Genomic DNA, 11,521 nt, shown 5'->3' with positions numbered 1-11,521 from the left:
ATTTGATATCAGAACCAGCTGGGACTAATAATTTTCAACAGGGCCCCATTTTTTTTTTTCCAAATAAAGAGAGAATTCGTTTCATCATTCATGCCAGATGTATCAATATAATATACCGTATCACAGGAGGGACACTAAAATACACACACGCACACACACACACACACACACACACAAAAGGGAGAGAAATGGGAGATCCACTGGTTCTTTTACAACATCTCTTTTAATACAATAACTCTCAATCTTTAATTCAACTCTTGTACATAGATAAAACACACAGTGGGTGTCGTAAAATACCTACTAGTCATGATGGGACAGCAAATTCTTCACCATGCCAAATTGCAGGACTCCTCTCCTCTGTTGCACGTACCTCACAATAATCGCCTACAAAAATATTCTAGGCAAGTATTCACATACTGCTCTGCATATGGTGCTTAATATAAACCAGTCCACTGCCATGATGAGGTGAGGTATTGTCTATGACAGAGCGCCAGGACTACACGTAAAACATTGTTCAAAGCCTACACAAAGTGGACACTGAGGACTTTCTTACTCGACCAATGATGATACATACAGTTTGTAAAGCAGTCAATGCATAAGATCCTAATGTTCCTCTTTTTTCTTTATTCACAAATGGTAATAAATAAAGCATGTCAATTTTCTCACCAATATCTAAAACATTTCCATTCTATATCAGTGTGATATTGAGCTCACTACTGGATACACTACTTCCAAGAAAACATGCATATCACTGCAGGTGGTACACAGTTATCCAATAGTAAAGACATCTTTATTAGATTTTTTGTATATTGCATAACCTATATTTCATAAATTCATTAGATGTGGTCTTTGTTACTGAATGATAAAAGCGAATTTGTGTGAGAGTTTGAAAAAAAAGACTAGGACTCATTCTGTATCAAGATCGCTTCTTCAAAGTGTACAGTTTGTCGAAATGTAGGCTTGTGTCTTGACGATCACAAAGCAATGTGATGGTTGTGCGGGGGGAAAGGTTTGATGGCTGTTAACCAACAACGAGAAGATCATCGGATGGGAAGACATACTCTGGGATCTCGAGATTGAGGGGGGCGGGGCCCTTCCTGATGCGGCCAGAGGCGTCGTAGTGGGAGCCGTGACAGGGGCAGTAGTAGCCGCCGAACTCACCGGCGTTGGCAATGGGCACGCATCCCAGGTGGGTGCAGACGCCGATGAGTACCAGCCACTTGTCATTCTGCACGCGCTCCTTGTCGGCCTGGGGGTCGCGCAGGGATGCCACGTCAACGCTGTTGACGTCGTCGATCTCCTCCTGTGTCCTGTGCCTGACAAAGAGAGGCTTGCCTCTCCACTTGAAGGTCATGTTCTTGCCCTGTTGCAAAAGAAAGGAAAGGAAATATTAACCCGACGTTCTCTCTCAACACATTCAACTCATTAGGTGCATGAATTGTCAAATTTCTCTCATTTCCTTGATCGCCAACACACTGACTTCTGCCAACAAGGCTATCAAATTTATATTCCTGACACTATATGACATCAGTCATGAATGCATTGTACGACAACACGTGACTAATTCTGTTTATCCCCATTCATTAAGAGTCATGATACGACTGGTAAATAAAAAAAAGAAAAAAAAAAGAAAGAAAAATCACCAAGTCAATAACACAGATTAAAACAGATACATGTATTACCATTTTGACAACAAAAATCACAGGAAAGTTGCTTTTAAACAAGTAAATAATTTGACTGGGGAGACAGTAGCCATGCTTTACGTAATCCTAAATTCAGTCAAATACTTTCACACTTTGACTAGGCTTATGAGCTGCTTATATGAGACAAAGCTGCTGAGCCTGTTTCTGAAATTATATGAAATATGGACTCCAACCACAGAAGAAAACTAAAAATTTGCATTTGCAAATGAATCTGAGCATAGGCATGCTGTTCAAGAAAGGTGTGAAACAGGGCATACATAATTGATAGCACTAACCTCTGGAATCTCATCCAGCTTAATCTCAATCTTGGCCATGGCCAGAACGTCAGCAGACGCATTCATGGTCTGGATGAAGTCTGTCACGATGTTCTTGGCACTGTAGGCCGCGGCGATACTGCCGCCGCCAACCAAGAGGTAGGTGAACATCTGCCGGTCGATGGATGATGTTCCAGCCGGCTTGTTAGGGTCCTGAGATGTGTCCCGCCTGTACTCTGAGAAATCTGGAACCCGGACATCTGTGTGCGCAAACCTGACATGGCCAGGACCTGCACGACAAAGGTACAAAAGTGTATTTACAGCAGATTAACAAATACATTTCAGTGTATGTATGTGAACAATTCTACTGCAAGACAGTGTACTGGGTTGCCTCCTCTGTGCTGGAAGTAGCTGGTACAGTGAAACCCTGTTATAACGAGGTCTGTGGGACCACCAATATTACCCTGTTATAACCAGTACCTCGTTATACTGTAACCATAAAGAAAAACACAAGCACAAAGTCATCCAATCAATCTAACTGAAAAGTCTTTGCCTTGTTAAATCACACAAGTATGGATCATTATTATTGAGAGAAAATACAAAGGAATTACTTGTGAATCAATGTAAAAAAAAAAGGAAAATGAAAAAGAAGTAGGGTTGAAATGTGTTCTTTATTTTTTGTCTGAACATCTCTTCGCATGTATGTCGTACATGCGTTCTTGATAAGTACTCATCAAGGTGATATTCGAGATGCTTTCTACACCTATCTCTTCCTCGTGTATTGAATCATTCTGAAATAATTACATTTTTTCGTTTGTAAAAAAAGCATAGAATGATAATGAACAAAATCAGATTGTATAAAATGCGATAGTTCAGTTTTTTTTTTTTCTAAAAGCATGTGCAAATATAATAACATGCATACGTTGTTTACTGTAACCTGAAATGATTCCCTGTACACAAGCACAGTACAAATACGTTCAGCGCATGCACTATGTATTGGGTCAATTTGGTCTGAATGTAACAACACAGTGGCTTTTTCTATGGTGTCGTTGAAAAGCTAAAATTTGTTTTTCTCTTTTCCTCAGCCAAGTCTTGAGTGAGCAGTTGTAGCTTCAAAGCATTTGAGTGCGTGCGCAAGTGTGTGCTGCCACTTTTATCTTTATCTTCTTCTTTCATTTTCAGGTAGTATCTATGCCTAAATGTTCCTTTCCTTTTAATCAATTACTTCTTTGTGAGTTTCCCCTTGTCTAGCTTTCTAAATTTCCTATTTAACTGAACTTTCTGCCTAATTGTTGTTTCCTTCCTGGGTTGTTTTTCCCTCTAACTACAAGGGTCTTTCCTTTTTATCCTCGAGAGAATCTCTTTATGTGTCGTTCCAACGAATCCTTTTCTTCATTCATTTTTAAACCTGTATTAAATTCTTTCTTTCCTTCCTAATCATCTTGGCTTTCATCAAGTTGATTCATCTCTCAGTATTCTATGTAGTGCTGTTCTGACATTTTCAATCTATATTTTTCTCTTTGCCTTCCTCTTTTCTTTTCAAACATATCAATCTCTCCCTAGTGTTTTTTTAAAATGCAAGTTTCTCTCGTTTCTTTCCTTCCATTTTCTTTCAGCGAACTCTCTATTTTGTAAACCTTTTGTTTCATTTTCTTTAGGTTCTTTTCTTTCATTTCCTTTTCCCCCTTTTCCCAGCCTTTTTTAAAAGACTTTATGTGTATATTCTTTCACCATTGCATTGTCTTATATTGAATATCCACATTTGTCACAATCTTGTTTCATTCACTACACACAGACATACACACACAACATGAACAAACCCATAATCCTTTTTTGATAAAAACTAAAAGGCACAGAACCTCAAAAGATTAAAAGTGCACAAGTTAGCGCCAACATTCAAATAGGTCTAGATCTAACAGTAACACAAACAGTTGATCGTTGTTTCTACTTTCTGTATTCTGAAGGGGGGGCAGTTTGCTCCGAGAGGAGGCATCCAGCATGCAGGGCTGAGGGGCCCTGGGCTGGGGGGGGGGGGGGGGGGGGGGCACTTTCTCTACAAGCAACAAGCCGGTCGACTGTGGACGTGGTGCACCCATCCCCATGCCATGACCCCGTACCAGGACATTGAGTCTAGAGTAACTGCGTCAGTAAGCGGCCGTGCAGCTGTTCGCGGCAGGTACAACATACGTGGTAATATACCGCTAAACACAGCATTGCACTGTTACATGCACACTACACATATACTAACACACTAGCAATCAACAAAAACCAACCGATAAAAAGGGCACAATCTCTGACAAAAGTGAAATTTTCTCACCTAAATGACAACATATCGCATCCAAAACAAAATTTTCGGTACTTCTTAACATAACAATTAAGAAATAATGGTCCAAGAAACTTGATTTTTTGTCGTTTTCCCGATGCTCATGGATTTTGAAAACATATCCTCACATAAAATAGAACTTTCGCGAGCCGATGTGGGCCGCCACTTTTGTTCGAAAAGTGGATGTTATTACCATCGAAAAAATTCAGAAAAACACGAGAAAGACATCAACAACACCGCCAGAATTGCGATCTTGTTTGCGGCCAATGCATGTGCGCCCGCTATTTTCACGTGCTTTCGCAATGGGAATTGGCGCTTACGCAATGTTCGCGAGATATGTGAAGGCGTTCAGCTAAAGATCGCGGAGCACGCGCGTATTGCATAGGGATTGTACATCGTGCCGCAAGCAGAAATACTACGCGCATATCGCCCTTATCGGCGAAAATTGTGCCGGGTTTTGCCCTGGTAAATCATGAAAACTGCGTTGGTCAATTGTAAATTTCTTTTATGAAAACAATTGCGTTAATGAATAATCTTGTCTATGATATATGAAATGGTTGAAAATAATTTGCCTGATTTGTTTACAAGTTGGAAAAACCCTTAACAATGCTTAAACTGCCGCAAACGGGATATTTTACTCTATAGGTTACACTTTACACAGCTTACTTTTCAGAATGTGATATGTGCAGTGACACTTGACAGTGACCCAGTGAAGTGTTGTAAATATCCTGTTCAATTGCAAACGCTTGAATCTTAGGACCAGGTCTCAAGGTAAAGTACATTTAGTACAGTAAAATTTAAATTTACTGTACTAACTTGTTAGTGGTAAAGTAGTGCTAGTGGAATACACAATTTGGGACAAATAAAGTTATATTCCCCTCATCGGCTGAGTGTAGGTTCTTTAGTACACTATTCACTAATACTTAGTAATAGAATAAGTCACTATACTTAGTAGTCTATACATACCTTGCACACCGGACGTTGATCGCGTAGTGTGTGATGTGGGAAGGAGGGCAGTAAGCTTGTAGTTTGAGAGCCTATCTTCCTTTTCTGGAAGTGGCATAGCAATTTTATGGATCACAGTTGATGTAACAACAGCTGGTCTAATTTGACACGCCACATTGTGTGCTGTTGCGTTAACAAAAGGAGCAACAACTCCAAGTTTACTGACCGCCGAGTACATTTTCTCGAAGTGGATTGATTTTAAGACGACTGCCGGTCCCTCTAACACTCAGAGTATCGAGTGATGTGAAGCTATTCAATGTATGGTACTGTGTATGGTACACGTACGGTATTACTTGTACGTAGTCACGTAACGTGTGTGAAGTGTACGATCAGTAATTGCATGCCTGTCTGTGTATGACCATGGGAGGCTGCGATACGTAACCGGCGTTTTGTACATTATTATTACGCAGAAAGCTTGGGATCGACTGAAGAAACCAATCATGATTTGCGTTGCCAATTTAACGTTAAATGTTTCTTTTACAGAGTTCACAAAGACTGTACCTGAAGCTAACGATAATCACTCGACCATTGTTGCAACGTACATTCATTCTATTTTTGTTTTTGTTCAGCATTCATACCTTTTGTATGTAATAGCTATAGATCTAGTTCAAAATTATGTACTTCAGTATTATTTTAATATAATCATTATTATTATCATTATTATTATTATTATTATTATTATTATTATTATTGTAACAAATAAAGACAGAATAAACTGACCAGAAAGAATATAAATTATTAGTGGAAAAGTGAGCAAAGAAAATGGGATTCCATCGGGATTCGAACCCGAGACCTCCGGATTGCTAGACCGGTGCTCTACCGACTGAGCTATAGAAAGCCCTAGTGCAGTGTTCGTCCCAGAAACCCTTAATTCTCAATGCTCGGGTGGTCAGAAGCTATAGCAGTGTGTTTGTGTGTGACACACACGCACACACTTGAACCTGGCATAAACCCGAAGGATAATTCAACTTGGGGATAAATGCGAGGGATCACCGAAGTGATGCAGCTTTTTGAGTTTGTAACAAATAAAGACAGAATAAACTGACCAGAAAGAATATAAATTATTAGTGGAAAAGTGAGCAAAGAAAATGGGATTCCATCGGGATTCGAACCCGAGACCTCCGGATTGCTAGACCGGTGCTCTACCGACTGAGCTATAGAAAGCCCTAGTGCAGTGTTCGTCCCAGAAACCCTTAATTCTCAATGCTCGGGTGGTCAGAAGCTATAGCAGTGTGTTTGTGTGTGACACACACGCACACACTTGAACCTGGCATAAACCCGAAGGATAATTCAACTTGGGGATAAATGCGAGGGATCACCGAAGTGATGCAGCTTTTTGAGTTTGTAACAAATAAAGACAGAATAAACTGACCAGAAAGAATATAAATTATTAGTGGAAAAGTGAGCAAAGAAAATGGGATTCCATCGGGATTCGAACCCGAGACCTCCGGATTGCTAGACCGGTGCTCTACCGACTGAGCTATAGAAAGCCCTAGTGCAGTGTTCGTCCCAGAAACCCTTAATTCTCAATGCTCGGGTGGTCAGAAGCTATAGCAGTGTGTTTGTGTGTGACACACACGCACACACTTGAACCTGGCATAAACCCGAAGGATAATTCAACTTGGGGATAAATGCGAGGGATCACCGAAGTGATGCAGCTTTTTGAGTTTGTAACAAATAAAGACAGAATAAACTGACCAGAAAGAATATAAACTAGAGATTGTAATTTGTCATCACTGACAAATTAAGGTGATCCGATTTTTTTTTATCAATGATTCGAGTCCTGATCGCAATAGGCATGACCATACAAGTTTCATCTGTGTTTAGAGACATTGGCAGTGTTATGTTTGCATTCTCATTTAGCAAAGGGAGTCATATCTGCCATGTTTGGTACCAAATTCTGCATACACTATAACGAAGAAACAGCAACAAATACATATGACCTTTGACCCACCTTTGCACTCCCAAGATTGCATCTGATGAAATAGTGGTTATTTTGTGAAATGATTTTCGCGACATCGTCTATACGTGTCAAAAATATGGGAAAGATAGGACAGGTATTCACCAAGATACAAGATGAAACATTTATGACATTTGACCCTAATTTACATAACCAAGATGTTGTCCCATCTAGTAGTTGTTATTTTATGAAATAATGTACGTGACATGAACTAAACATGGGCAAAATAAGGGGGTGATAGGACGTGTTTTTCTTGAGTTATTGCAAAGAAAGTTGCAGAAAAAAAGAAATATCTCAATACATAGAAGATAAGCTTTAATTTCAACCAAGTTTTTTATCGTGATCCCGACATCGTATGAAAAAACGAAGGGCAATTTCACGATAGTGCAAAGTCTCAGCTACAACATATTAAAATCTGGGAGAAATTCACCGAAGGGTAAGTGAGCTAGTGCTCGATAAAGACAATCATGTCAATTTTCACATTAAAAAAAATTCCCTCCCATAGAGATAACACGTCATAACGAAGATACAAAAAGAAGTACATATGACCTTTGACCTCAATTTGCACAGACAAGATGGCATCTGAGTAAAAAGTAGTTATTTTGTGAAATGATTCTTGTAACATGGTCTTTGCGTGTGCAAAATATGGGAAAGATAGGACATGTATTCACTAAGATACAGGATGAAACACTTATGACCTTTGACCCTAATTTACATACCCAAGATGGTGTCTGATCAAGTAGTTGTTATTTTTTGAAATAATTTACGTGACATAAACTAAACATGTGCAAAATATGGAAGTGATAGAGGCCGTTTTTCTTGAGTTATTGCAAAGAAAGTTGCAGAAAAAAAGAAATGTCTCAATACGTCGAAGATAAGCCTGAATTTCAACCAAAATATTTGACGTGATCCCGACATCGTATGACAAAACGAAGGGCACACTTACGGTAGCGTAAAGTCTCAGCTACAACATATCAAAATCTGGGAGAAATTTACCGAAGGGTAAGTGAGCTAGTGCTCGATAAAGATAGTCATGTCAATTTTCATTCCCAGAAAAACTGCACTCCCATAGAGATAACACGTAAACTGGTCAAATTTGACAAGATTACTTTCAATCCATTTTTACGAGGTGATACCATTATCCAATCAAAATATTGTTATATTATGTTTGAAAGAACATTTCATAAGCTACAACATACTGAAATTTGGGTTAAAATTGACAAAGGACTAGTGGGATACGCTCGAATGAATTTGAAATTTGATGACGTCATTATGAAAATTTACTTTTTTTACTTTATTAAGAAATTTGATATCTTTTAATCATTTTGTCAGCATTGCCACCTCATGAAATGACAAGTACAACTCATCAGCTTTCAAAATATGTAAAGAAAATGGGGGGTCACCGTCCATCCTGACGAGTAAAATCGGATTTAAAATTGATAGTTTCTTGGCATAGTTGCACTGTATATCGCCATTGACGCGCGCGCGGAATTTCAACTTTGACGGGCCCGTATGACGTCATAATGAGTTGGATTGACTTGAAACTTGGTAGAAATATTCCTTGACATTTTAGACATCTGATCAAAGTGAAAAAACTGGAAATTTCAATTACATATGAGCTGTGCGTGCGTATATGCGCGCGCGCGTACGCGTCCGTCCGATTTTTTCAATTTTTCAAAAAATGCTCTAAATGGTCTGAAACGTGTGCAAAAAAATTTTGAGCTCGATTGGAGCATACAAATATTTCAACGCGCGCGTACGCGCACGTTTTAAGAGAAAATATGAATTTTGAGAACATGAGTAGAATGCACATAAGTTGAAATATATGTGACGTAAATTTCATTGAAAAATTCCATTCCATTAATGAGATATGATTGAGAATGTGTTTTCATATAATGACGTCATAGTGACGACACGGTTGACTGATCACAATGATACATTAGATTTGTCGTCTTTGGGACATGATGCATACATGGTGTAAGTTTGAACATGATAACCATAGCACTTTCTGAGCTAACCTCTGCACAACTTTTGGGGAGAAATAAAGAAAAACTAGAGATTGTAATTTGTCATCACTGACAAATTAAGGTGATCCGATTTTTTTTTATCAATGATTCGAGTCCTGATCGCAATAGGCATGACCATACAAGTTTCATCTGTGTTTAGAGACATTGGCCGTGTGATGTTTGCATTCTCATTTAGAAAAGGGAGTCATATCTGCCATCTTTGGTACCAAATTCTGTATACACTGAATAACGAAGATACAGCAATGAATACATATGACCTTTGACCCACCTTTGCACTCCCAAGATTGCATCTGATGAAATAGTGGTTATTTTGTGAAATGATTCTCGCGACATCGTCTATACGTGTGGAAAATATGGGAAAGATAGGACAGGTATTCACTAAGATACAAGATGAAACATTTATGACCTTTGACCCTAATTTACATACCCAAGATGTTGTCCGATCTAGTAGTTGTTATTTTATGAAATAATGTACGAGACATGAACTAAACATGTGCAAAATATGGGGGTGATAGGGCATGTTTTTCTTGAGTTATTGCAAAGAAAGTTGCAGAAAGAAAGAAATATCTCAATACATAGAAGATAAGCTTTAATTTCAACCAATTTTTTATCGTAATTCCGACATCGTATGAAAAAACGAAGGAAATGAAACGATAGCGCAAAGTCTCAGCTACAATATATTAAAATCTGGGAGAAATTCACCGAAGGGTAAGTGAGCTAGTGCTCGATAAAGACAATCATGTCAATTTTCACATTAAAGAAAATTCCCTCCCATAGAGATAACACGTCATAACGAAGATACAAAAAGAAGTACATATGACCTTTGACCTCAATTTGCACAGACAAGATGGCATCTGAGTAAAAAGTGATTATTTTGTGAAATGATCCTTGTAACATGGTCTTTGCGTGTGCAAAATATGGGAAAGATAAGACATGTATTCACTAAGATACAGGGTGAAACACCTATGACCTTTGACCCTAATTTACATACCCAAGATGGTGTCCGATCAAGTAGCTGTTATTTTATGAAATAATTCACGTGACATGAACTAAACATGTGCAAAATATAGAAGTGATAGAGGCCGTTTTTCTTGAGTTATTGCAAAGAAAGTTGCAGAAAGAAAGAAATATCTCAATACATCGAAGATAAGCCTGAATTTCAACCCAATTTTTTGACGTGATTTTGACATCGTATGAAAAAACGAAGGGCACACTTACGGTAGCGTAAAGTCTCAGCTACAACATATTAAAATCTGGGAGAAATTTACCGAAGCTTAAGTGAGCTAGTGCTCGATAAAGATAGTCATGTCAATTTTCATTTCCAGAAAAACTGCACTCCCATAGAGATAACACGTAAACTGGTCAAATTTGACAAGATTACTTTTAATCCATTTTTACGAGGTGATACCGTTATCCAATCAAAATATTGTAATTCTATGTTTGAAAGAACATTAAATAAGCTACATCATACTGAAATCTGGGTGAAAATTGACTAAGGACTAGTGAGATATGCTCGAATGAACTTGAAATTTGATGACGTCATTTTGAAAATTTACTTTTTTTACTTTATTAAGAAATTTGATATCTTTTAATCATTTTGTCAGCATTGCCACCCCATGAAATGACATGTACAACTCATCAGCTTTCAAAATATGTACAGAAAATGGGGGGTCACCGTCCATCCTGACGAGTAAAATCGGATTTAAAATTGGCAGTTTTTTGGCATAGTTGCACTGTATATCGCCATTGACGCGCGCGCGGAATTTCAACTTTGACGGGCCCGTATGACGTCATATTGAGTCGGATTGATTTGAAACTTGGTATAAATATTCCTTAACATTTCAGACATCCGATCAAAGTGAAAAAACTGGAAATTTCAATTGCACATGAGCTGTGCGTGCGTATATGCGCGCGCGCGTACGCGTCCGTCCGATTTTTTCAATTTTTCAAAAAATGCTCCAAATGGTCTGAAACGTGTGCAAAAAAATTTTGAGCTCGATTGGAGCATACAAATATTTCAACGCGCGCGTACGCGCACGTTTTAAGAGAAAATATGAATTTTGAGAACATGAGTAGAATGCGCATAATTTGAAATATATGTGACGTAAATTTCATTGAAAAATTTCATTCCATTAATGAGATATGATTGAGAATGTGTTTTCATATAATGACGTCATAGTGACGTCACGGTCCACTGATCACAATGATACATTAGATTTGTCGTCTTTGGGACATGATGCATACATGGT

The 11,521-nt window shown here is 38.4% G+C and overlaps 1 protein-coding gene across 1 annotated transcript; it reads right to left on the bottom strand.

The window, feature by feature from the left end:
- Positions 1-227: 227 nt before the first annotated feature.
- On the bottom strand, positions 228-5,523 carry LOC139745525 (cytochrome b-c1 complex subunit Rieske, mitochondrial-like). The gene is made up of 3 exons (XM_071655918.1): positions 5,247-5,523; positions 1,979-2,247; positions 228-1,363 (listed from the first exon to the last, which is right to left on the bottom strand). Exons 1-3 carry the CDS (start codon positions 5,461-5,463, stop codon positions 1,022-1,024), a joined length of 828 nt encoding a protein of 275 aa, XP_071512019.1. The 5' UTR covers positions 5,464-5,523; the 3' UTR covers positions 228-1,021.
- Positions 5,524-11,521: the final 5,998 nt, after the last annotated feature.

This window comes from Diadema antillarum, unplaced genomic scaffold (genome assembly GCF_040938485.1).
Source record: "Diadema antillarum isolate AM-2024a unplaced genomic scaffold, OU_Dant_1.0 scf00000036, whole genome shotgun sequence".
Lineage (NCBI taxonomy): Eukaryota > Metazoa > Echinodermata > Echinoidea > Diadematoida > Diadematidae > Diadema > Diadema antillarum.
The sequence above is the reverse complement of the archived record's forward strand: the minus strand, read 5'-3'. Positions and strand labels throughout refer to the sequence as shown.